Source organism: Asterias rubens, chromosome 8 (genome assembly GCF_902459465.1).
Source record: "Asterias rubens chromosome 8, eAstRub1.3, whole genome shotgun sequence".
Taxonomy (NCBI): domain Eukaryota; kingdom Metazoa; phylum Echinodermata; class Asteroidea; order Forcipulatida; family Asteriidae; genus Asterias; species Asterias rubens.
In genome coordinates this window covers 11,293,177-11,320,963 of record NC_047069.1, presented here as the reverse complement: position 1 = coordinate 11,320,963, position 27,787 = coordinate 11,293,177, and the positions used below count along the sequence as shown (strand labels likewise).

At 39.2% G+C, this 27,787-nt stretch overlaps 3 protein-coding genes across 5 annotated transcripts; 1 reads left to right on the top strand and 2 right to left on the bottom strand.

Annotated features, from left to right (window-relative positions):
- Positions 1-1,733: 1,733 nt before the first annotated feature.
- On the bottom strand, positions 1,734-17,281 carry LOC117293533 (beta-alanine-activating enzyme-like). Of its 3 annotated transcripts, XM_033775890.1 has the most exons (15): positions 17,156-17,281; positions 16,343-16,642; positions 15,838-15,958; positions 15,220-15,455; positions 14,600-14,789; positions 13,609-13,859; positions 13,095-13,189; positions 12,302-12,483; positions 7,707-8,042; positions 6,116-7,398; positions 5,598-5,746; positions 5,151-5,314; positions 4,471-4,596; positions 3,331-3,462; positions 1,734-2,830 (listed from the first exon to the last, which is right to left on the bottom strand). In XM_033775890.1, exons 2-15 carry the CDS (start codon positions 16,582-16,584, stop codon positions 2,219-2,221), a joined length of 4,119 nt encoding a protein of 1,372 aa, XP_033631781.1. In that variant the 5' UTR covers positions 16,585-16,642; positions 17,156-17,281; the 3' UTR covers positions 1,734-2,218. The 3 variants fall into 3 exon arrangements, with proteins under 3 accessions (XP_033631781.1, XP_033631783.1, XP_033631782.1); XM_033775892.1 differs by lacking the exon at positions 7,707-8,042; XM_033775891.1 differs by lacking the exon at positions 17,156-17,281 and having other exon boundaries at positions 16,474-16,587.
- Positions 17,282-17,427: 146 nt separating this feature from the next.
- On the top strand, positions 17,428-24,853 carry LOC117293687. The gene is made up of 3 exons (XM_033776091.1): positions 17,428-17,564; positions 19,169-19,800; positions 24,784-24,853. The coding sequence occupies exons 1-2, from the start codon at positions 17,431-17,433 to the stop codon at positions 19,794-19,796; spliced, it is 762 nt and encodes a 253-aa protein (XP_033631982.1). The 5' UTR covers positions 17,428-17,430; the 3' UTR covers positions 19,797-19,800; positions 24,784-24,853.
- On the bottom strand, positions 19,819-27,327 carry LOC117293686 (2-oxoglutarate-dependent dioxygenase htyE-like). Its single transcript, XM_033776090.1, has 7 exons — positions 27,054-27,327; positions 25,989-26,107; positions 23,870-23,939; positions 23,372-23,491; positions 22,639-22,818; positions 21,829-21,939; positions 19,819-20,892 (listed from the first exon to the last, which is right to left on the bottom strand). Exons 1-7 carry the CDS (start codon positions 27,225-27,227, stop codon positions 20,710-20,712), a joined length of 957 nt encoding a protein of 318 aa, XP_033631981.1. The 5' UTR covers positions 27,228-27,327; the 3' UTR covers positions 19,819-20,709.
- Positions 27,328-27,787: the final 460 nt, after the last annotated feature.

The following is a 27,787-nucleotide window of genomic DNA, read 5'->3' as shown; positions in this document are numbered from 1 at the left end:
GTAACCTATAGTATTACAATATTTCTTCCATGTTTATATGAAAAAAATTTTGTTTTTGTATCAGTCAGTTTTGATGAGCAGCTTGTTTGAGATTATGATAAATATTTTATACTTTGATAAGAAAAAACATTAAGGGCTAAGGTGCGTACTGTACAAATAAAATGTAGCGCTTCTAATATAGACAGGTTTTTTGGCAACTCTTTGTCAAATATTTATCAAGGTGCTGCGGCCATTTTGTTTCTCCTGTGTAGCCAAACAGAGGATTGAAGAGCCAGAAAGCTGTGTCCTGTTTGGTTTAATGACTATCGGTATTCATTCAAGTGATATGACATAGGGAACCAGACAAGATGGTTGCAGCCTGGCAAAGATCTATTGAAATAGTATATTTGTAGTCTGCCGAGTGAGTCTATTTAGATAGAACATTGATGTATTTTTATGTATTCATGAAAGATATTCTTAAACCAGGCATGGCATTTGGCCCTCGGAAAATCTTATAGACCATATTTTGACCTGTGACATCAAAAGCCACAGAGCCTGGACTTCATGCAGGCTCGATTTTGTACACATCTCAATGGGAGGGAACATTAAATCTAAGATTTTATGGAGGTTGGACTGTGTGGTTTTTATCAACTTTTGTTTTCAAAACAGTGTAAAACACTACAAAACTTAAGTGTGATCAGCCATTTCCTCTTTTTATGCAATTAGAAAGTTGCATGTCTGTGTTGTTATAACTCTTGAATTGATGTGGAAATTATGACAATTTTTTTCCATCTTTTCAAAAGGGCTGCAGATGTTCGGATAGTACTCTAACCAAATTGAAATTATGAGTGAAATACACATTTTTTCTTATTTTTACAAATATTTTTTAGAACGCTGCATTGTCACTGGCTGTTCGGTGGAATTGTGTTTTGTTAATCTGATTTGTGCGTTGCAATTCTGCTACTTCTGTTCTGCTTTCCATCTTGGAATCAAAGATTATAAAACATAGAAGGTGCAAGATGGGGAACTCTGGCAGAAATCTGAACTGGACGTCATTTTAGTATGCAACTCTGTGTTGCAACAAAGGCTCTGTGCAGACAATTACCATTGCTATCGATGATATAGCAAACAATTTGCTTGCTGAAATGGCACTCATTCATATTTTACATTCCAGCATTAAATAGAGTTTCAGTTCCCCATCATGCGCCTTCCTGCCTCTGTAGTATTTGCTTAGAGTCAGAGTAAATTCTTCTAAAGCAGCATCTTAAATTGCTTTTATATTATGCAAGCTGTTTTAAAAATACTGACGGAAATAGGCAGGTACCTATGACACAGTATCATATAATAAACTCATCAAATTGATGTACTCTAGAAACTAGACCACAATATTCATTTCAGCAACTTACTAACATACTGTATATATAGAAATTGGCCTTACTACAATTCAATCACATTGTATTCAGTAGTTTCGGGAATTCATATTAGTTTTAGAGATAATGAACAAGTTGTATTCAATGAACAGCGAATCTGCCTTCCTTTAAACCACAGATCAATATTTTAATACTCTGATAGAAAGAAGAAAACAAAACAATATTTCTAATATTTGTGTACAGAATGTGGTTATGTATATTTTTGGATTTTTTATGATAAAATAAAACCTCACATTGGCTAACGATACGTATTGTGCACATGTTGTCTTTATTCAGGGCAAATTGTCTGTACATATGTTGACGTAAGGTTTATCCACTCGGGGGGGGGGGGGGAAGTACCGAAAATACAGTGCTTATATCAGCGTAAGATTAAAAACAAATTTTATTCTTTATCCCGATGCAAAACTAACATCAATTAAATCATTGCGGTACCCACTGCTAACACATAGGATTCAAACTGCTTCAGTCACAGGGCTAGCTCGGTGGTCTAGTAGAAAGACATCTGCATCGCAGGGAGACCACCAACATAGGGCTTGCCATGCAAAGGTCATGCTTCAAATCCCACCCGAGTGATTTGCCTGTGGATTTCTTTTACACAGAACTTGGGGGAAAGTTCCCAGTATAAAGTGCTTAATGCACATCCGTGTAAGGGTTAAAGCAACTTATAAGGTTCATCCAGTTCTCTATTCGGTTGGTAAGTCATTACTCCAGACACATGCGATCGGCTGCCCACCCAAAGTTGTTGCTTCGTCCAGCTCCAAAGCCAATATATTTCTGACTAATTTTTACCTACAAATCGGTTCTATTGATCAACTGATCTCTAAGCAATACACATAATCATCCCTGCAGCCGACAACTAAATAATCACCAACAACCACCGGGGATGAAAAGACTTCACCAGGTAGTTGACAGGAAGCAAGGACCTCTCCTGACCTCAGGTCAAATATCATGACTGACCCCTCAGTGGAGCAAACAGCCACAAACAAACTAGCCATGCAGCCATTGGATACAGTGGGAAGATGGGGTGGCATTTCCTTGGACAGCTGTCCATAATTTGCTGCTTTCTCGGGCCCCAAATACTGCAGACACGGATGCACTGCACAGTCACTTTGAGCAGATTCTTTAGAGCATGTGTGATGGTTCTTGGACAATCTTTGATTGGAGAGTCTATGATTCCTAAAGATGAATGGTGAAGCATAAGCTGTAGATGGCATCCTGTGCCGCCATTGTAACTTCCCTGTTGTGAGACACACGCAGTAAACATAGTGGTCATGTGAACCAAAGACAATGCAGGCATCTTGAGCCGAGTGATGGATGGATTTATGGGGTACATGGAGTGTCGGTGACAGAGGGTCGTCTTCGACCGATGGTGAAACACAAGGTGAGGAGAAAATTGGTGCATTCGTTGAGAAGCTCCACAGCTAAAACAAAAATTGACAAAACAACAAATTATCGGTCAAGTTTTCGTATCCTGCCACCACTTGAACTACATTATGAAGTAAAATAGTATCTAAATTACTCAAATGATACATTCCTTATTGTAAAAATGAGTGAAAAACTGGTCGCAGGATACAGAAAGTTTTCCTTTAATTTACTCAAGTGAGATATTCCTTTTTTGTAAAAATGTGTCGAAAAGGTAGCACGTACTTTACTTTGATTATATTAAATTAGATTTTATATGTTAATTTTTGCATTCTGTCAAAAAAAATACACAGGCAAATCACTTGGTTGGATTAGAACCCAGGACCTTTGCATTGCGAGTGGTTTTCCTGTGGGTTTTTTTAAATACAGAACTCGTGGAAAGTACCGAGTGTACAGAGCTTATTAAGGATTCAGTAAATTACAGAACTCAGAAACTACAGAGTCCACCGCCCTAAACCACTTGGCCACGACACCCCGGTTATAAACCATAGTTCTTTACCTGTTTGCCATCGTGATCAAGGCAATATAGGATGCCGTTCACACTTCCGAATACCACACTGTCCCTAGACACTGAGGGTGAAGAGAAGATCGGTTTACCACAACTGAAGGTCCATCTCTCCAGCCCTGTGTGCTGCAGGGCCAATTTGAACAACAATCAGTGAGATATTTAGAATAACATGTACAGTCAAAATAATGAGGACAAAGTTTTAATAATCAGGCAAATTTTGAACAACAATCAGGGAGATATTTATAGAATTACATTCTAAAAACTTGTACACAACACGGACAACTCTCAGCCAATAAGTGGTCTTCTTTTGATCTCAATTAAGGTGCTGTTTGAGCTTGTAATACTAATAATACTATGCATTTAAAGTCCTCAATACAATGCATTTAAAGTCCTCTAACAATAGAAAGTATAACGCTTAAAACACAAAACAGTACTTACACAAAATAGGCAAAGGATTATACAGAATAAGCAAAACATTTGAGTGACAAATTAAACAAATGAACTTTGAGAGATTCTTATAAATGTTGCGAGGTCATAAGCAAGGATCCTATTGACCCCTTGCACGCACATCACACGCGGCGACTGGGGCCACGCTCACCATTTTGGTGGCCAATAGGTTTGCGTGTAAACGCCGCGTCACCTATAAAGTGCGCACTTCACTGAATAACGCACAGTGACATTGACCAGCAAAATGGCGCATCCAAGAAGATTCTGATGATGGCGTCAGGTGAATTGGGTCAATATATGATAATGTCACAATCTTTTCTGATGTCATTAGTCAAACAACAACAATTAAAATTCAAAAGGCACTATTCCATCAAGATCATAGCGCACTAGAAAGAAATTAACTTGGAAAAAGGTAAGTTTTTTAAGAGGACTTTACGAACAGCAGATAGAGTATTAGATTCCTTAATAGCAGTTGGGAGATTGTTCCAAATCATGGGCACTGCCACACTGAAAGCCTTCTGACCTAAAACTTTGTTTGCTCGGGGAACATTCAAGCGAGTGATGTCAAGTGTGGACCGAAGAAATTGTGGAGGATTGTAATGTGACAGTAAATATAATGAGGTGTAGTTTTGTTTAATGTATTTAAAAACGAGAAGAGCAATCTTAAAAACGATGTTGACATACCTTATCAATGGCTACTAAGCTGCCAGTGAGTGTTGCTACATACACAGTTGAGGATTGGTGGTGTGCAGATGGTGATGAGAATAAAGACCCTCCTCCACAATACACACGCCACTTACAGCTATAATCCTGAAGAAAAAAAACCCAATACCTACAATTCATACAAGCAGACAATTTCACGAAACTTCACACAACTGTGCAAGTCTGCATAGTTAAGATCAATTATTTCACAAAACTTACGCCATTCTTAAGTTTTTTTTTATGCTATTGAAGATAAAGCTTTTGGCAATGACATGATTCCCTACTCACTGTGAGTGAACATGTATGTATATATATGTAACCTGTAGAAATTTCAGCTTCATAGTCGTCAAGTTTTTGAAAATTACAGAGCAATGTTTTTAGGAGAGTCGCCTAAATATGTTGTACCATGGAGGAAAAATAGTACGTGCTAAAATAATGTTTGTCTCCCGAGACAAACAACTTTTTGTCATGACATTGCTCCACTCATTTCTCAAAAACTAAAGCACCTCGGCGAGTAATATTTCAAAAGAAGCTTTCCACTATCATTATCTTCAAACTGTGTAAGTTTAATGTAAATCTGTGGACATTGTGTTTTGTGTCAAACAAAATGTACCAGTATCGAAACCCATTAAAGAGTTTCACTATCAGTTACGTAACTTTACCTCAACATCTAAGGCATACAGATGCTTGTCATGTGATCCAACATAAACAAGAGATGAGCCATGGTCAGCTACTGGAGAGCTTTTGATTGGTCCATCACTTTTGAATTTCCAAAGGACTTTCCCAGATTCAGAATCAAGAGTGTACAGATTGTTGTCATAGCAACCTGAAAATGAAAAAAAAGTTGGAGTGCTGTGGGTGTGTTTATTGATTTGCATTAACTTTGTGTTCGTTCGGTTGGCAGTAACACCATGTATATGTGACCATATACATCTATTTTGTTGTGTAGATTTGCTACACAGCAAAGTAAATGTACACATGGTGTTACACAGACATAAAAACCCTTATCTTTGAAAGACAGGGGACCAGTCTATGTATTAATTGCGTGCATTATAAAAGATTATAATTAGCACAACAAAAAAGAGATAATTATATTCAGGCTGGCTTACCAACAATAATTTTACTTCCTGAGGTAGACAGGCAGGCAGACGACTCTATTCTATCACCCAACTCCGTTACCCACAATGCTCTCCCTGTGGCCATGGTAACTGCTGCAAACTTGTGGGAGTGTGAACCAATATAGACAACTGTGTTTAACCTAACAGAAAACAAAAAATTGCTCAAATTTCAGGGCTTGAACTTAAACCATTGAACATTTGTTCTTCAAATTGTGAATGCTCATTCTAGTTTGTAATTGCCGTGGAGACATCTTTTGTTTGTTTCCTTTGCCTCCTGTGGCTCTTTGTGAAACCGCAAAATGCAATTATTGAGATAAAGGCCCCTTCATGTAGTAATCCAGAATATGTCATTTAAAGATTATGTTGCTCTTTGTAAAAACGGTGACGAATTATGCCATTCAATATAAAACATTACATTGACAAGAACTAATCTATGTCTCTTATCTCTACCTCTAAATCACACTTCAGAGAAACTGAAAGAAGAATATAAAAATTAAACACGTCCTCACCGTGTAGTAAGAACCACTAAAGGAGATGCATCCACACACTTTCCTGTGTCATACCTCCATCTTTGTATTAACTGCGGCGGTTGACAGTTTGACGTGGCCTCCTTCTTCTCTCCACAGATATTTCCCAAACCAAACTCTGCATCTCTCATCCACTGGGAGCACCTTCTTACAGCGTATGAAACACGGCTAGATCGGGGTATATCGTGGCATGTATTCTGGGATAAGTGGCAAGTTGAAGAAGTGCAAATGTCATCATCAGACAAATTGAGTTTAATCTTGTCGTGAATTGATTTCTGTTCGGCAGCCGTGGAGGAACAAACATCCGATTCTTCTTTTGGTGTCCAAGCTGAAACTGAATTATTTATTCTTTTGGAGTGCGACACATGATATTCACTATTCTGCATTAATCTGTGGTTCTTCATTCCCTTTGCGTCATTATCCACTTCATCTGCATCTTGATTCATCAAAATCATTTCCTTTTTCGACGACACATGCTTTTCAATTGCCTTCTGTCTTTCTTCCAATTTCATAATCCCACTTGGGCCAAACGCTTCCCGGACAAGCGCTGAATCTCTAACAGCTGACTCCAGTGCAGAAGAATTATCACACAATGCTAGACTGTTTTCATTCTTGGTCTCACTGTCTGCACCATCTTTTGTCAGAGTTTCACTTTTACAAGAAATTTTTCTCCTCTTTGGAATCTGCTGATAATCCAACTCCAGCTCTTCATCCTTGGGCTTTGCATGAAGCGTAGTACTCCCAGTATTGGTTGCTGCTTGAGTAGTTGGGAATATTTCTGAATGCATTAATATCCTTTGATCATCTTGACATTCAAAATAATTCCTCAAAAGCCTTTCTTCCAGCACAACAACTTGCTGACCTACAACATCAACTTGTTGTTCTTTATTAGTTGGGATTATTTCTGAAAACCCACAAGGCGTTAATATTCTTTGCTCATCTTTATTTGCAAGACCACTCCCCAAAAGCCTATCTTCCTGCTTAGCATCTTGCTGTTCTACAACTACAACTTCTTGTTCTTGAGCAGGGCTATCAAGATCAGATCCATCCTCTAGATAATGGGTCATCTCTGATACATTTCTCTGTATGTGTTCCAGGACACGAGAGAATGTTTCATGTAAAATAACGTCTAGTAGATCGGGGAAAGCTAGTCTTTTCTGTGATTCCACTGCGTCCAGAAGCTGAACAGCTCGAAATGAGTCTCCTCCACCATTTTGGATGAAGAAGTCAGTGTCTGATGGTTCGGTAGATGATGACAAAGCATTCTATTGGAAGATTAGAAACAATAATAATAGTAACAATGTTTGATACATATTTGGTTTGTGGTACACCATGTGTGTAAACCAAGTATGCCAGGTAGATTTTGTTCTTTAGAGAACTGTCTTGCTTTATATTCTACTACCGCGGAGTAGATTTTCGGAATTCGGGAGACTACTTAGTTCAAAAAACCAAACAGGTTTACATGCTTTTGAAAAAGCAGGAAGGATTTGTTTGAATTTTAAACCTCCATACAAAAAAACTTCTTTGAAAAATGCCCATTTTAAATCAGGAATCTCATTTTGATTTTGCATACCATCCACAAGGCAGCAAAAGTTTCTCTTTGCATCTGACCACCTTCCCTCCACGCCCGTGACGCCCAGCCACAATCATCCACCTCCTTGGCATATTGCAACAGCGCCCTCGCATCCACCTTTCCATGAAGCGTCACCGGAAGTGTCTCTAGGGAATACGACTGGTCAGGGCGACAGTGAGATGGGAGAACGTCGGCCAGGAAGTCTCGGAGGGATTCTTCATCTGAGATGGCAGCTGATGAGGATTGGGTCTTGGACATGACACAGAAGACGAGAAGCTTGTCTTGAGATGTGTGGATGATCTCACAGGATTCTACGTGTGGAAGGATTTCCACTCTCTTGGATCAGAAACAAATTGCAACAAATTTGGCGTTAAAACCTTTTCAGGCTCCCCAGTAAATCTCAAAATTTCTTCAAGTTTTGACTGAGCGCCTGACAGCAGCCACTCAAATCAGCTCTGTGTTTGTTTGCTAATTTCTTAGTATATTGCTCAATTTGTGTTCTTATTTTTATACAACTGGATTTGTTACTACACCTGGAATCTACAGGACCTTTTCTGTGTATCCTGGAGTCATCTGAATTGTGAAAATAGTGTTTTTCTGTTGGAATTGTTCACTGTCTCAGTTGAGAATTCTGGTGTATAAAGCTTACACACACTTAAGGTGGTTGCATCCTGTGCAGTCATCCACCTAGTCCATGGACATTGTTCGCCCATCTGGGGACAATGGAGGTAAGTATCCTTTTCATTCTCTCCCTGCTTGCTAGACCATTGTACTGTACTGACTCATCTGTGGTCAGCTTTGTTCCATCAGCATCAATTGTGTCTGGTGCTTGCATCCTGCCAAAGACACATCTAGGCCTCATCCACCATCGAAGATATCTGAAATGCCCTGTTTCTTACTATGACAACTCCCCAGCCACTTTTCATTTGGAAATTGTGATTTTTGGTGACATTGCTGTAAATCCCGGCCCTGAAGGTGTCAATAACTCAAACTCAGCAGAAGCTAGTCCAAACTCTGCAAATTCCTACTCACGAAACAAGCTTCTCAGTCTCCGTTATGCCCCATCCACACGTGCTACAACTCTGCTGCCTTCCTGTACATTATCATTACAGAACCTTGGCCTTTTTGTAAATCCCAGCACTGTTTACCGACCTACACATCGTGGTAAAAAAGCTGGTCGCCGTAGAACTGTTCATAAACCCCCCGTACCCGAAGTTACACTCCCATCTGTTCCAGTACCAGTGACTCCTGCCAAATCTCAACTCAGCCTTTGTGTTATAAACACACAGTCCATCTGTAACAAGTATGACGATTTTGCTGATTTTGTTCTGCAAAAAGATCTGGACCTTGTTGCCGTTTCAGAAACATGGCTGAGACCAGACGACAACTTAACATGTCGTCAGTGTACCCCTGCAGGCTACTACTTTCATCACATCCCAAGACCTCACAAGACTGGTGGAGGAGTTGCAATACTGTACAGATCTACTTTATCTGTCTCTGTGAAAAGTAATGACGTCCAGTACACAACTTTTGAATCTCTTCATGCTGAAGTTTCCGGAAACTCTAAATCTGTTCGCCTTGTCATTGTATACAGACCTGAAAGAGATTCAAACGGCCAACATGTGACTTTCTCAAGTTTTCTAAGGGAGTTTGAGAATTTAATTTTGGAATATCTGCTTCATCCATCGGAAATCATCATCACAGGCGACTTTAACATTCATGTTGATGACATCCACAACACCAATGCAAACCAGTTTAAGCATCTACTTCAGGCTTTTGGTCTTACCCAGCATATCAAGGAGCCGACTCATCGTCTCGGTCATTGCCTAGACCTTGTCATAACTCGTGAAATCTCCCCACCAATTGTCTCAAACTTTGTTATTCTACCTGGATTATCAGACCATTATGCAGTCATGTGTAACTTGAGTCTGTGCAAGCCCAAAGTCCCAACCGTTACTATAAAGAGCCGACAATGGAAACATGTGAATCCTACCGAAGTGTTCCGTGACATAGGCTCCCATTTAGAAAATCTAGAAGTTGATCACGACTGCTTGGATTCCTATGTCAGCCAATATGAGAGTACAGTCAGTGACATCTTGGATAAATACGCACCTTGGAAAACGAGATCAGTCAAGGTCCGAACTGAAGTCTCCTGGTTCAATGATGATATTCGTACAGCGAGAAAGATCTGTCGTCAACTGGAGCGGAAGTGGCGAAAAAATGGCAAATTGGCGATTCAACGACAAGAATATCGCAACCAATGTAAAGTAGTTAGGAATTTGATCAACCAGGCAAAGATCATCCATTATTCATCTCAAGTACAAGAATCTTCAGGAGATCAAAAGAAGCTTTTCAAGATAATTGGTAAGTTGTTGCTCAAAAAACCCAAAACCCCTGTCCTTCCATCCACTTACAATGACCAGGACTTAGCAAATGAGTTCCAGAAATTCTTTGTCACCAAGATTTCAGACATCCGCTCATCATTTTCATCAGTCCCTTACAACGTGTCGCAGACATTGCCACAACTTCAACCAGAGTGTAGACTATCTGTGTTTGAGCCTGCGACTGTTGCTGAGATTCAAAGGGTTATTATGAAATCTCCTTCAAAATCCTGTGAGCTGGATCCAGTGTCAACATCCATGATAAAGCAAAACATCGATATTTTTGTACCCTACATCACTAAGCTTGTAAACGAATCCCTCAGTTCCGGTTGTTTCCCCGATAGCCTCAAAGTTTCCTACATCAGGCCGCTCATCAAGAAACCAAACTTGGACAAGGAGATATTCAAAAACTACAGACCGGTTGCAAACTTAAAATATCTTGGAAAAGTCATCGAACGAGTAGTTTCATCACGTATTTCTGATCACATTCATACTTTCAACCTGTCCGACGTGTTCCAGTCAGCATACAAGCCTTTCCATGGGACCGAGGCTGCACTAGTCCGTGTGAGCAACGATATTCTCTCTGCAATGGACAATGGTAACCTTACAGCACTAGTCCTGCTAGACTTGAGTGCTGCTTTTGACACTGTCGATCACAACATCCTTCTCTCTCGGCTCCAGAATCACCTTGGCATAGAGGACACAGCCCTAGCATGGTGCAAATCGTATCTCTACAATAGAACTCAGCATGTATGTATTGGCACCGCGATATCCGACCCTGTTGTTTTGAACTACTCTGTGCCACAGGGGTCGGTACTCGGCCCGCAGTGGTTTACGCTATACACTTTACCGATTCGTGACATCATCCTGAAATTTAATCTGAATTACCATGTGTACGCAGACGACACTCAGCTATACATCACGTTTAAATCTTCTCAAGAAAACGCCAATGCATCTATTGCAAGACTTGAGAAATGCATCCAAGAGATTCGACGTTGGACACAACAAAACTTCCTGAAGTTAAATGATGATAAGACAGAGTTCCTTCTATTTGGGTCACGTCAACAGTTAACTAAGGTTTCAGTGCCATACATCTCCATCGGTGATGCTCGGATAGCTCCCTCGCTGAAAGCTCGGAACTTAGGGGTTATTTTTGATTCATCAATGACACTTCAGCCACACATCAACAACATTGTTCGTTTATCATCATATCACATCAGGAATATAGGTAAGATTCGCAAGTACTTGGACAAAAGTGCCACTGAAAAGGTCATTCACGCATTTGTTACTTCTCGTCTTGACAACGGCAATGCTCTTCTCTACAGTCTTCCTAACAACCAGATTTCCAGACTTCAACGGCTCCAAAATACTGCTGCCCGCATTGTGACACTGTCTAGAAAATCGTGTTCTATCACCCCCATTCTGAAACAACTACACTGGCTCCCTATCTCTCAACGAATCATCTTCAAGCTGATGCTCATTGTCCACAAAGCTCTTAATGGCAAGGCTCCCCACTATATTTCTGAACTGCTTCAAGTTTACACTCCATCGAGGAATCTTCGATCAAGTTCTATGCTTCTCCTCATTGAACCCAAGTCTCGACACTCATGGGGTGACAGGTCTTTTTCTTCAGCCGCGCCACGCATCTGGAACTCTCTACCACTTAATCTTCGATCTTGTCTTTGTACTGCAAAATTCAAGTCTCTTCTCAAAACTTATCTTATGTCACAGGTTTTCAATGACTAATTTTGTTGTGTCTGTTTTTCTTTGTGTTGTGTTTTGTTTTTGTTTTGTTTTTTGGTTTTACTGCGCCTTGAACACCCAGCAGGGTGGATATGTGCGCATTTACAAGTCTTATTATTATTATTATTAAGTTTACACTCCATCAAGGAATCTTTGATGCGGTACCATGCTTCCCCTCATTGAAACCAAGTCTCGACACTCCTAGGGTGACAGGTCTACCACTTCATCTTAAATCTTGTCTTTGTATCACAAATTTCAAATCTCTTCTTTTAAAAATTTATCTTACGGCACTGGTTTTCAAGGAATAAATTAATCAAGCATACATTCCTACAGATTTGTTATTTCGTGTATACGATGTATAGTGGGTCACTCAAGGTGCAGATGGCGGCCTTTGACAATCTCTGCATGTACAATGTATGGTTCTTGTTTTTTTAAAGTTTGTCAACATACAACTGTTTAGTTCTTTTTTACCTTTTTTATCTGCGAGAGACTGACTCTCTTCCCATGACGTTTCACTTGGTCATCCTGGCGACCAATAAACACCAATCCTCTATCCGTGATGCTGACCCAATCGCCCGATGGCCTCATCACCCTGTTGTCCAATGGTATGGTCAAATTCTCCCCGTCAAGCAAGCACACTCTGGTATCACCTCCTGGAGTAATGAGGGCATTTTCATTTTTGTGAAGGGTAGAGAATTGTTTGAAACTTGGGCATATATAATTCCCTTTTTTTCAGACAAACACTGTTAAAAATGGATCACCAGATTTTTTTTTCCATTTTTTTCATGTTGATACCTCGTCTGATGATTAATGAAGATTTTACTTAAAAAAAGGTGTCAGCACTATTGCACTATAAATCATTAAAGGGAGGTAATCCTTTGATAATTACTCTGAAAAGTAAAGACCTTATAACTAACTTGGTAAAGATAATGAGATAGTTTCGTATTGAAGTAGTTTTAGAGAACGGGATTTTTTTTCAGAAGGAAATTTAATCTAAGGGCTTCATCTCAGGCATACGTAAGCACACTATTCTTTGCAACAAAGGTGGTTTTTCTTACACTTTGGGCTGGCACCCTCCAACAACTTTAACAGCAATACACAATAGCTAGGAGTTAGCCAGAGTAATATTGCCAAGCAACCTAAAACTCTTGACGTTGTGTTACAATAATCCCATCGGTTCACCCGTGCTTCATCAACGATATTCTGTTGTGATTTCCTCAATTTGGTCGGTGGACACCATAGAGATGTTATTATGAGCACTTACCGATATAAAGTTGTCCCTGTCCTTGTGTGATTGGTTGGTCATTCATGTCTCTTACCTCTAGCGTAGTAGCAAGCAGGGGTTTCCCTAATGGAATACTGAATACAAATACACAAAGGTTCAAACTTGATCAATTTGCAATTGTGGTGTGTCTTGGGCGAGTGTCTTAGTTCACTGGACACAAGCTCTGGTGTTGTCAGCAGCAATTCTTGGGTTAAAAATTTTGTTGATTTTCTTGTATAAAGTATTTATTTACAATCGATATGTCAGAATTTGTTGATTTGATGATTGGGTTATCAACACAAAAAGTACCCAAACCATTTAAACACTCTCCCTTCTGACGCCAAACCGACATCAAAATTAATATTTCGCCTGTGATTTGATTGAGAACCTAGGCTTTTAGGCTGCGGGCTTGCAGAGAATTTTCATGAAACGTCTTTTCAAAATCGCCATACAAAATTTTGCACTGACACATCGATATGAAGCTTGGTCAGATCATCACTTTTCTCATTCTAACCTTTTATGAGATTCCTTCTCTGTTCCGCTCTCTACATCAATCCGATGACATGTGGCCCAGCTCGAAACCTCCGTGATACCATACAGGTTGTAAAACGCAGTGGTGTTGTCTGCTGCCCTCATGTGGTTGATTTGAGCCATTGTAGGGCAGGATTCTCCACCGAACGCTAGAATGCGGAGAGCTGTAGCTGCAGATAAGAGAGTCCGATGCAAGACGTCCTGACCAAATCTGCTGATGAGAGTCGGAGTGGCCTGAACAGAGAAATTATGATCCTTAAAATCAGATAAAATTCTATTTATGTTGGAAACACAGCAGAATTTGTATGACCCCATGTGTTGATCCATTGTCATTCCACATCATGCACCATTAAAGGCACTGGACACTATTGGTAATTACTCAAAATAATTGTTAGCATAAAAAATTACTTGGTTATGAATAAGGGAGAGCTATTGATAGTATAAAACATTGCCTCCCACTGAAGTAACAAAGTTGTTTGAGAAAGAGGTAATTAGAATTAGGCATCTGAAAGCGCACAAATTGGGCAACAAGGGTGTTTTTCTTCCATTGTATTTGCAAAGCCAAAGAACAGTGATTGTTTAAAGACATTTTACACTATTGGTAATTGTCAACGACCATGTTGGTGTATCTCAACATTAGCATAAAATAACAAACCTGTGAAAATTTGAGCTCAGTTGGTCATCGAAGTTGCAAGAGAATAATGGAAGAAAAAATTCCCTTGTTGCACAAGTTGTGTGCTTTCAGATGCTTGATTTTGAGACCTCAAAACCTAATTCTAAGATCTTGAAAACCAAACTAACTGCTGTACATAGAAAATTGGAAGTGTTTCAATCGTTGTTCATTTATTTCATGAGTGCATGGCCTGTTCGTCTTTTTTTCCTTTTTTTAAATTGTTGTTTGGAGCCACACCTCATAGACCATGGTACCTCATAGTTAGTTAACACCCCTACCCCAACTAGTACCCCAACTTCACCTGAAGAACAGATACTTGATTCCTGGTTAGAACACCAATAAGCCTCCTAGGCACCACCTTAATGACATCAGGAACCATAACAAGTGTTGCACCTTGGGATAGCGCCGTAAACATCTCCACAATGCTGGGGTCAAAGGTCAACGGGGAAGCCATGAAAATGATGTCATCTTCGCTGATGCCCAAAGTATTACTGCAATAAAGAGATTACTTTATTGTACACTTTGACTAAAGACAACTCATAAAATAACATTACAGATCAGTTTACCTGTATGGATTTTGTGTTGCTGTATAAACATATGATTCATGTACGATGTTATCTTGAGCTGGAGAAATCTTGTGAAGTGCACTCCCCATTTATGCTAAAAGTAGTTGCTTAGTACCCAGATCTCACACCACACAGCCCGTCAAATTTCACAATAATGTATGCACACATAAATGTCCAACTTCCTCCTGTGCACCGACTGTACTACTAGTGCAGTTTTGCGCACAGACAAAACATTGTTTGTGTCTATTCTGGAATGTTTGTCTGACAGCTGTGGTATTTTGAGCAAATGTGAGCAAAATAATATTCCTTTTGAAACTTTTGAAGTCTGAATTTCTCCGGAGTCACCCCAACTGACCTGAGATCTTGGATGTTAGGCACGATACACTGATGAGGTACACGCACAATCTTGGGCTTGCCAGTTGTACCAGATGTATGCATGGCGTAGGCAAGATGAGCTGATTCGCTCAAACTAGATTCAGAAGGCCTCTGATTGGCCAATAGTTTGAACAACCGGAAGCAGACGCCTTTCAAGCCCAGAGGATCCCCCAATGAATGAGCTTTAAATGCCTTGCCGTGATTCTCTAGGAATGTCTGGGTTTTTAAACACATGGGAAAGAGCATATTAAAATGGGACAAAAAAGTATTCCTGCAAAAAAGATGTACTTATTTTCAACAAGATATTTTCTAAAGACATGTATTTCCATTCCTACAGATAATCGAAATAATAATAACAGAGAACAGTATTGAGGGAAATTAGAAATGGGGGCATAACCAGAAAAGCCAAAGAGTGGTAGGCATGTCCAGACAAACAAAAACACAATGAACTAACAGGAACGTTAACAGGTATTGTGATACATGTAGGTACTAAATTTAACTAATACAAAACAGACTACTCCATACACTATACACTACTCCATGAATCAATTGAACACAGATAGAAATACTACAAATTTTGTTTCTGTAAACATCCAACCTCCTCTAAGTCCTCTGGCAGTAGCATCCAGGACAGGTCCAGTGTAGAGATGAAATACTCATTGATATCGCTTGGTGCTCTTGGGTCAATAGGAGCAAAGGATGACCCTTTATCAAGTATCCTAGAAAAAATTAAACACAACAAAAAAAGTGTCAATAGATGTACATGTAGTGTTTAAATTCTTTATCTTTAATTAACCAAAACAGTCCAAAATTCTATTCAGAAAATGTTTACAGTATCAACATTTCGAACAGTATACTCTTTTCCTGAAGACGGACGGGAAGAGTGTACGGTTCGAAACGTCGAGACCACACCGTCTCTTTTCAGAGCCAACAGTGCCACAAAAGAGATTTATGGTTGTACCCGCAAGTTTACTATTTATTTATTTTCTTCCTAATGAATTTGAACTTTGCAAAGGGCACCAGAGCACACAGGGCACCATGGCAAATGCTGTGAGTGTTGTGTGTTTTTTCGAAGCCTGAAAGTGTTTTTCCTGAATGCTCACCCAAGTACACAAGATGGTAATGATATGGAAGTCTGGTAATACAAGCCAATCATCTGACCATCACTGCATCCCGCACTGCACAGCATTCGCTTAATCATTCCTGCTCCCTCCTGCAGCTCCCTATACGTTACCCTGCTGATGACCATTGACCCATCATCAAAAACGACGGCTGTCTTGGATGGGTGTTGGTTTGCTGCGAGAGTGACCAATCCGTGTAGTGTTTGTCGGTCGTTATTGGTCATTGTGCGTAAAAGCGTACGCCCTCAATCTTCTGTAGTTTTTCGTTGTTCTTGATCATATCTGTGTACATGTAGTAGTAAAAGTAAATTTATAACATGATTGATTTAAAAAGGACTTCTGCTGAAAGCGACTTGCGTAAAACTAGAACTTGGGTCGAAGGCGGGATTTGAACCAACGACCTTCCGATTAACACTTTGACACTCTACCATCTGCGCATCCGTCTAGCCCTTATGTTTGGCAGTCTCCCTATTTTTTTGGATCTTTGTTATTTTGTTAAGGGTGCAAGAGTCAGAAGCCGCATACAACCGCTAACTCAACTGCCGTGTAGCCAAGGATCACGCCCAACCCAGCCCAATGGAAATAAGTCTAAGTTATTGGCTTTTTGGGCTATCCTTGGATAATTTTCTGCAGTATTTCTATCTTGTTTTTTTTGTCTTTTCTCCTGTTGTTAAGTACATGTTTGTATTTTGAGTATGTTCTTGCTGTATTTTTATCCGAATAAATTCAATCAATCAATCAATCAATCAAGAAACGGATTCCCAAGAAACAGATCTCACAAGCCCTTAAACTTACCTGTATGTGTAGGCACGCATGACAATACACTCCACCGAAACTAAACACAACAGATCCTGAACAATTGGAAATTCTATTTTTTTGCATTCGATCATTCCTTCGTGTCCTCCGAAATCGTGCTACTGTTTATTTACATTATGTACCGCCCTCTCTTGTTGAAAGGTTTTCACTGGTGCACAGCGCGATGGTGATTGAACAGTGCATAAGGAGGAAGGGGGAGCGGCGAATTCGAAAGGCACATTATTTTTTGCTGAAGACAGAAAAAAGTGAGTAAGATGGCAGCTCCACCAGGACCAAACTCAAACATTTCAGAAACAAACATAAACAAGTCAGAAGTAAACTGCGCTGTTTGTGGTAAAGGAGAAAGAATTATGAAAGTGTGCACTCGCTGTCGGTGTTCTTTTTACTGGTTTGTATGCTGTTTTGTATTATAACACAGCTGTTGCGTTAGAATTTTATTTGAGCAACACTAGTTGCGATAATCGTAACCCTCCATCCTCCGGTCTCCGACCGTCGGGAGGATGGAGGGTTACGATTATCGCAACTAGAGCAACACTAGCAATATACTTTTGTTTTGGCATAGTTTTTGACATGTCACACAATAACACATGATATACCTCGGGTAATGAGGAACCCCTAGGTACCCCTTTCCTTGGGGTATTTCTCAATCCCACTTCTTCTATATGTCGTTGCATGGAGGAAGGATTTCCTCTCTCCATAGTTGTTGGTTCCATAATATAGCAGTGGGATGTATTACTAACTAAACTATATGTCACGTGTACACAATATATTACTACAATTTTAATTACTACTAACTAGGCCTAATTAAAACTCATTCATAAATACCTCTAGCAGTTTCGCTATTCCTATTGGTGGAGAGCGCGTCACGTGGGTGTGTATAAACCTTTGTTTATGACCAGTAAAAAGTGTTGAAACATGGGCGTGACACGCGAGGTTGCACCTGTGCTTATAAATAAGACAGTTTCTTCATTCCTATTGGTCGAGCGCAACGGCCGGGAAAGTTGTGCCACATCACGCGATATGTGTGGCGCACACAGCATTCCCTTATAAGGAGTTGTTTACCCGATCAGGCCGAGGGCCTAACCATTTCATTACTGGAGGGTGTTGTGTTGAAAGAAATCATTGACATTGAACAATTAAAATTTTTGCATTTATTTTACTTTTTGACCAAAAATTGGTGATGTTTTTTGACCGAAAAGGTATTAATGAATGGGAATCAAAGTGCGTTGAATCGGTTTTCAACTAGTGGTTTAAACCCGCCGAGGCCTGGTTCTTGATAATTTACCGAGTCGAGAACCAGGCCTCGTCTGGATTAAACCAATTGAAAACCTCTTCACCACACATTGATTCCCTTATTATTGACATGTATGAATAACTAAACTAAACCCAGTGACTGATGGGGCACTGTACTCCTTTTTTAGAAATTTTGTCATTATTAGTCATGCTAGTACGACTGATATTGACAAAATTTTGAAAAAAGGAGATAACTTAGTGGTATCTAATTTACTCAAATGGAATAATATTCGTTTTGGTAAAACTAAAAATGAGGGGAAAAGTGGTGGCAGGATAGGAAAATCTTTCTCTCTGTTACCCCTGTCCCAGATCTTGTATGTTCTGAAACATGATAGGCCTACCAGCATGACCAGTGTACAGTACTTCTAGAAATCTAAGAAGCTGGGGGAGCCTAGTTTCTAGAAGTAATACCAGTGCATATTATACAGATTTGTAAAAATTCCGCACAAAGATATTGACAAATTAGGGAGACCATCAACATAGGGCAAGATAGCTCAGTTGGTAGAGTGCCGTGCCGGCACATTAATCTCGAGGTCGTCGATTTCTTTGTTCAACCTCAAACAAATGTTCTTTTTTGTATTTTGTTGCCAAGAGTTTGGAGCAAGCTTGCATACAAAGTAAATTTTATTGAGACTGATTTCTCTAGGATTACTGCTAATAATGTACTAATTACTTTGTTTTCTTTTCTTTTTCTTTTAGCTCAAGAGAATGCCAAATAAAAGATTGGGCCCTGCACAAGGCGGTTTGCAAACATAAGGAGTCAACTCCGCCAGTCACGTCGCCTTCCCAAACTCTCACAAATGACGTGGCCGAGGAGAAAACTGACTGCCATTCACCGTCTACAACCCTAGAAAATGCTGTACGCCAAACAGACTCTGCAGACCATCAACAAGAACAACAGAGTAGGCTTCCAGGGCCTTCAAACAATGACAGTCCTACGAAAGAGCTTAGCCCAGTAATACCTGATAGAACATGCAAGATTATCGTCAAATCCCAGCAAGGCAAACATTCCGTTCAAATGAACATGGACTGGGACGGTCAGCAAATGCTATCACACATCTGCGCAACCATCCGTATTCCAGCCGAGAAACTAAAACTGGTGCACAAAGGAAAACTCGTGAATGAGAGTAACGCGATGGCGTTCGTTAGAGAGAGGGCGGTATTTCAGGCCATTGGTGAAGCGGCGGAGAACGAGGAGGGATTGGAACCATCGCATATTGATCGCGTTGTCTCCAAGCTCGGTGTGAATCGTAACGATGCAATCCGAGCCCTTAGACTCACTGGAGGAGATGTAACTGACGCTATTCTCTACCTCGCAAATAAATAACGAGGTAATTCATTCATTCAAACTGCTGTTGTCATCACATTTATTTTTATTTTTCATGAGTCACAATCATTTTTATTTTATTTATGCTGGTTTAAAGTATACAGAGTAACAGAGGTTTATAAATGCTTTTTAAAGTTAAAACTTTACATTTTTTATGAGGACATTGATGTTTTGTTAAACATCTTGCATTTAAGGTAATCTTTGCACATGTACATAACTTTTAAGAACTGAAACTGTAAGTAAATAAAAAATAAATCAAGATAAAACACAGCTTTAAGAGAATCAGCAACAACAGGTTGATAATTTGTGTGTAATCCCAGGCTACATGGCAGATAATAGTATGGCTTCTGACTGGCAACCCAAACAAAGATATTGAATAATACGGAGACTGCCAACCAAGGGCTGGATAGCTCAGTTGGTAGAGTGCTGGTACGTCAATCAGGAGGTCGGGAAGTCCCGCTCCAGTCCATTTCTTTTTCAAACCCATTTGGGCCTATGTATGTATTAAAATGTTGTGATAAAATGGAGAAAAAAAAAGCATCAAGTGGTAGAATGAAATTAAATTTTGTGTTTTAAGTCTTCTCTCATGGTTATATAAAACCACAATTTTCTTAAAACAAGTTTGAACTTCCGGCTATAATTTCTTGCAAACACTACCAAGTAGATCATCATTGCAACAGCGAATCTCTTTCATACAAAGATTGTATATAAGGTCTTTGATTATGAGTTGCACAATTAATTAAGAAATTGTGATTCAGTAACCAGACGAAATCTTAATTGTCTAGTTCTGGACCTTGTGTTCGTTCAAACTTGTTGGATAGGCCTACACAACTCTTCCCTCAATTCATGAAATGAAAACAACCCAATATCATTGAAGTTGGATCACTCCACTAGTGTAACAAATAATTTCCATTTAATACAGGTATGTCGTACTGTGTTTCATCTTCAAATATTCTATGGACTTGACTGGTGGGTACTTGTTACTTTTGTCAGTGCATTCAATGATTGCTTCGTTGTCCGGATAACCAAAGAAAACAATTGACTGTCTGGTTTTCCCACGTTCCTCCACACTGTCGTCCATGTATACACGGTGTCTCTGCAATACAGTCAAATCAAAACAGTTAAACATGGGTAAAAACCAAAATTAATATTCTTTATCCTCGATGAACATCTCTTATATCGTTGCGGTACCCGCTGCCAAAACAGAGGATTCCAACTGCCTCTAGCTACCGGGCAATCTCGGTAGTCTAGTTGGTAAGACACTGCTCTAGAAATGTAAGGGTTGTGGGTTCGAATCCCACCCGAGTAACATGCCTGTGATATTTGTTCACAGGACTCGGGGAAAGTACTGAGTATACAGTGCTAACGCACCTCGGTGTATGGGTAAAAAACAAAAATTAATAGTATTTACCCCTGATGCAAATTGTACATCTTTTATAGTTAAAAATTACTCTGTGTAAATTTTAGTAAAGATTAATTCAATTTCATTAACATTTGTGGCCGAGCAGCCAAGAGCACCAAACTCAAGCTCCGGTGTATCTGATTAGGTTTGAGTCCCGGTTGTGACACTTTGTGTCCTTTAAACTATCAATGCATGTAAAAGACCCAAAAGTACACACATAACCCTGGTGTGTCTGGCAGTGCAACTATCTTCAATTATGAAAGCTATACTAAAAAAGAAGTTCGACATTTTAAAGCTACTATTGCATTCATTTTCGTTTTTATCCACACACAAATGTTTGTTCTTCTCATTCAGATTCAGCTTGAGTCAGTCTATTTATTTACATTCATGACACAGTTTCACCTTTTCTATCTTAAAGACACTTAAAGACACTGGACACTATTGGTAATTGTCAGAGACCAGTCTTCTCACTTGGTGTATCTCAACGTATATAAATAAAATAACAAACCTGAGAAAACTTGAGCTCAATTGGTCGTCGAAGTTGCGAGATAATAATGAAAAAAAAAAGTTTGAATGTGTATACACCTACACACTACAACTTGCCCAGTATTATTTAGTATATTAACTTACAGCAGCAGTGTATACATCCGAAGTCCATCTTTGCATCAAGTCACCAATGTTAACCAGAATACCACCATTAACCAATGGCACTTTAACATATGTACCATCTCGTTTACGAACCTGTTCAAAAGATTAGGAAATAATGTTAAAAGGCACTTAAAGGCAACCAGTTCAAGGCATCTAGTTATTAGCTTATTCGTATGAACATGTACTTAACAGAGTACTTTCACTAAAGCTACCCAAAGAGAAATCTTTTGAAAAATGAACCATTTAATAAAAAGTTCAATAAAAGCACAGCCCATATATAGGGAGCTGAGATGGTTTAAGGAATGAATTAAGGCCCAGTGACCAGGGGTAATAATGTTGGAAGCGCTTTGAGACGCTCTCCGGGTGTGTAAAGCGCTATATAAAAACTGGTTATTATTATTACTATTATTATTATTATTTCATTTTATCACAGCATGCAAAAGAAAGATCTCATTTTCCTTTGTGCCGGTAACTCCTCGAGCCGGGCTACGTCCTGTAGCCTTAGATCTCAAGGGTCTTTCTCAGGATCCTCGCTGTTCCCAAAAGCGCTGCCTTCTGTAATAGATCTACCCTCACATTTGTCCCTATTTCATATTATTATTATTATTATTATTATTATTATTATTATTGTTATTATTATTATTATTATTATTATTATTATTATTATTATTATTATTATTATTATTATATATTATATTGTGTCCTTAAAAGGGTTACTAAAGTTGTCCGTAACTAAAAATTACGGTACAAGTCGGGGCTCGAATTTGGGGGGAAAACCACATGAAGCCGTACCTCTAATCCACGTTTCTGTTGGAACAGAAGTGTGATTCCCCCATAGTCGGAGTGCTCTCCACACCGCACCTGTTGCTCCTTCACTGTCAGACCATTCAGGGATGGGTAGAACAGAGTCCTCAAGATAATTGGACTCTCTGTTTTCGGCTTGGAATGGTGTTTCACAAAAAACAAGGGATCCTGAAAACCAAGAAAGTTGGATTGATTATTAACCCTGCAAACCTCTTCCACATATTAAAAATAATAATAGTGGCTTCTTATGTAGCGCCCATACCCGTCACTCAGTGACGCTCAAGGCGCTTCAACATTCAGTATTTTCCTGCAAGGTATGTGGGACTAGCTTTGAATTATGAGACATACTCCTTCCACATAGCACCATAATGTTTTACAAGGTGCTGTGGCAACCAACCAAACCAGGAACACCGGGGCGAACCCCTTTTCTTTACGATAAGTGCACTGGGTTCATTTTATGCATTACACAACACACAGGACCAACCGCTTTTTGTCCCATCCGAAGGATGAAGCATCAAGGTCAAGTGTAATGCTTTTAAAAGGAGTCAGGTGTCACAACTTGGACTCGAACCCACCCTCTGCTGATCAGAAACACCAGAGTTTGAGTCCAGTGCTCTTAATCGCTAGGCAATGACACGCCACAATGATCAGACTGGCAGTGTACTAACCCAATTCCTTCCCAAGTCGCACAAGCTTTCTCGAAATGTTTTCTTGGTCTTACCTCGAGTTTAAGTCCATAAGCCAAGACTTCAAGCACTCTGTTATGAAGTGGAACACAAAGGTCAAAGAACTCTTCATGGAAAGACTTAAATCCAGGACAGTCAGATTCCAATGGCCATGCCTTTATGGGAGAGAAACACAATGTATAGATTACACTCTTACAATTTGAGGCTTCTCTTTTTTAAATAATAAAACATAGGTTGTGAATAAAATGTCAAATTATGGGAGCTGAACAATTAGCAATTAATATTTACTATTATTGTTAGTATTTTTTTTTTTTTTTTTTTTTTTTTTTTTTGGGGGGGGGGAGTTGATAAACTGAAAGATACTCACATTGTTATCAGTGCTGCAGTTCAGTCCACCAAGGGGGAGCGGTTCAACAAAACTATTCATTCACCCAAGGGGTACCAATGGTTGCTACAGAACAAGCCAACCAGTTAACACACAATGAAACTAATCATGAATCTATGACACTCAAGACAGTGATTGCAATACTTACTTCCAAGTCGCTTGATGGATTTAAATTGAAAGCTTCTTTGAGGTCCCCGTGTGGTCGATCAGGATTGGTACTGAGTGTTAAATGTGAGAGACGAACAGTTTTAGTTAACTAATCCTCATCCAACAACATTTTGTTAAATCAATTTCGCTGTTTCACTTGTCTGATGGACGCCTTTGGTAAATTGTCAAAGACCAGTTTTCTCACTTGGTGTGTCTCAACATGCATCCCAAATAACAAATCTTTGAACATTTGGGTTCAATTGGTAAGAGAATTATAAAGAAAGAAAAAACCAAAGTTGCACAAACTTGTTTGCTTTCAGATTCCTAAAAAGGCTTCAGGCCTGAAGTCTTTTAGTATTCGAGTGAGAAATTACCTCTCTCTCCAAAACTATGTTACATCAGAAGGATTATTCTTTTCTGGTAAATCTGACCTGAAGTGAACCATTTGATTATTAAAAAAAATAAAAAATAAAAATAAAAAAAACGTTTCTCACAATGTTTTGTACTATCAACAGCTTAACAGCTATTAACACTTATTTTTAGTGTACTACCAATAGTGTCAAGTGCCTTTAATTAGTGTTGGGCCAGAGGTCTGAGGGCAGCTGGGGCCAATTTCATAGAGCTGCTTAAGCAAAAATTTCGCTTAAGCACGAAAATAGCTCGCTTATCTTACACATGTTACTGGCCAAAATGTCATGCCATATACATTGCTTGTGACTGGTATTTAGCTGTTGTTTACTTAGCATAACAATTGAGTGGAGTTTTAGCCGGTAAATTAATTTTACTAGGCAAGGATTGTTATGCTTAAGCAAAATGTTGTGCTTAAGCAGCTCTATGAAATTGGGCCCAGGTCCTTAGGGCAATGTGTGCCAATGTTACCTCAAACTGGCTAACCGCTTCTTGTATTCCTTTCAGATTAAGTCTCCATTGAACAATGTGTAGAACGCCACCCCTCAACAGTTAACCATGAAGTCGTTGAGGTAGGTGTTCTTAACTTAATGGCAAATTACTGTTTAGTTGCTTATCTTATTCAAAGAAACTTTATTACTCTGACCCCCCCCCCCCCCAGGAAAAAAACCCATAAAAACAACAAAACAAAAAACCAATAAAACAAATAAATATATAAAGTAAAATAACACTTATTTAGCACCTGCTATCACTCAATATAGTGGCACCGTAGACACTTTTAAAGACAAATTGAAATTTGTTTTGTTTCAAACAGCTTTTCAGTAGTTTATTTCTTTTGTTTTCCCGATGTTCCCCCTTCCCTCTGTTGATTTGTTTCTGTTTTCTTCTTTTCATGCGCTTTGAGCACCTTATTAGGTGGGTACATGCACAATATAATGTTTCCTTATTAATATTATTCAAGACTACTGTACATAAAGAAGACAAATAGAACCCTTCGAAATCAAATTTCATGTTTACTTTGATCCTCTGGATCAAAAGACTGCACGTTGTAATGGGGTCAGACATACCACAAGCAGAGTCCAGCAGTGTGGACATTACCAATGCAATTGGTTTCTTAATACCATTGAAAGGTGTTTGAGTTTGTTAAAAAATAAAATGAAATTGGCTCTTGGAAACTGCTTACCGACTAAAAGGACTTTTGGATGGCACAAATGCAAACTCAAAGGGTAAAGAGAGTTTCTTTAGATTGTGGAAGGGTCGTAGTATTGATTAACTCTTAGGAGTTTGGTTTAAAGCATTAAAACCAAATGTGAGTAATTTATAGAAAATTGTAGATTAAGGAAATTCACATTTTGTTAATGAGTAACACATCAGTGCCTAGCTGTAATGTGGAAGTGGAATATGTGTTGATGCAGATCAATCAAGTGAAATTATAAAAACATCTGTTTGTTGCCAAAATTAATTACCCACCCCATCTCCCCAACAGTAACACGAATTCAACGGGTCCTATTGTTTTATTTTAACCAACCCTGCAACTTTCCTAACCTGCAAATAACTTCACACATACTGTACATGCTTGAGAGGCACAATATTATTTTTAAAAGCAGCTTTGAACAATTCTTTGTAATGCTTCTGACCAAGTACTTTGGGTGGTGGGATGTCAGGGTTCCCAGAGAGGGGCCTAAATATCCTATGTAGGGGAAATAACTTACTTTTCCATTTCAATATTGACGTACCCATGGGAACCATTTGAAGGAATACGGATGACTTTTTTCTTCAATTCAACTGGAAGTTCAAAAAATGTTTTGCTCACTCGATGCAAATTTTCCACCTGTGGGAAGAAACAGACTGGAGCTTGGGAATTTGTTTGTGTTTTTTTTTTTTTTTTTTTTTTTCTTTTCACTGGGAATTCAGTGTTTATCAAGATTTACACCAGGACGTGTTAGTGCACTTGGCAATTGTTTTTTTAATTAGTTAATTTCTTAGAAGAACAATTACGCTTGTAGATCAACCCATGGGATATCTTGATACAGGCCTGTATGCTGTGTTTTTTGAAAGGGCAAGGGCACCAAGGCATTTTCTCTTCGGTAAAAGGCAACCTACATGTACGAACAAGTTGTAATTTTCTCCTGGAGCATTTCACTGACATGAAGGCATTGACTAGGGGGCATGGAGGCAATCGCACCAAGGCATTTTTTCCTGAGTAAAGGGCAACCTATGAACAAAATTGTCATTTTCTTTCTCTTGAAGCATTTCAAAGGCATAGATTGACAGGCATTGAGGCAATCGCTTTTGTTGCCTCCGTGAAGTATCAGGCTTGTTGATATGCCAACAATACACTTAGATAAAATAAAATGTCTTCAAAAAAGCAAACCCTCTCAACCAGTGGAAAAAGATTGGAAGCATTGGGACCAAACAGGTACTTTGCTTCAATGTTTTAAAGTAAACTTTAAGAGCATTTGTAATTTAAATGGCCTCTTTTTGATGCAACTGCATCAAACTGCTTTTTTACATATAAAATTCCCTTTCATGCATATTTGAAGATAGTACCTAGAGAGAGCAAACTAGTGAATTGTATGTAGTTTCTACCTCCATTGTTTAAGCCAGAGGTGTTTGGGTGTCTTTTGGACACCCTGTATTTATCTGTCGTTTAAGTGAACAACTTGTAAGTGAACAATTTGGGCACCCAGTTTTAAAATATCCAGCAAACGTTGGCACTCTTTTACTCAAATACCAGATCCTTGCTATGAAACCTTGGGTGTATTGGCAGTTCTTACCTTTTCCTGTGGGAAGTCCGTGTTGATCATAAAGAAGAAGCCGATGGTTGTAAGAGCTTTGTGAACATCACCTACAAGTTTCTGAAACTGAGTGGTGTCTGGTTTGGTCAATGACAGTCTGTAAGCGCTGAAGTCAATTACGGGTATCTCGGCTTCTGTACAGTCACCCATCATGGCGAATGTTATTTAGCTGAGCACAGAATTCACTTTGGTCTTTATAAAGTGCTGTTTTTGACAGTTCTGGAGTTTATAACGCCACAGAATCAACATTACCCTTGTTGTTGAACCAACAACAATGTACACACCCCAGATTAGTCTTATCCTGAGGTTACCCCGCATTGGAATAAACAAGCAGATAAAGTCTGGTGAGATCCAGTCAGTTCCAGTCAGGCCAAGGTCAGGCCAAGGTCATTGTTTACAGCCATGTCCATCTATAGATACAGCTGAAACATGTAAAGTGCTATTCATAGGAGATCAATTGAGCAGGGTTCCCTGTTTAGCCCTATATAGAACTCTTCCTCTGTACACAGACACAGTTATGAAGCTTTGAAAACGTTCCGCCCCAGAAATGGACCCTGATATCCAGGATGTCATTGTAGTATAATACGAAAGTATAAAAGGCCGCAAGGGCTAGGTCCCATGTATAATTTTAACATGGTTGTAAAATGTAGCAATCGTTTGACAAGATTTTACAAGAGAACTTGAAATCAGTGTTTGTTTGTTTTTAACTTGTG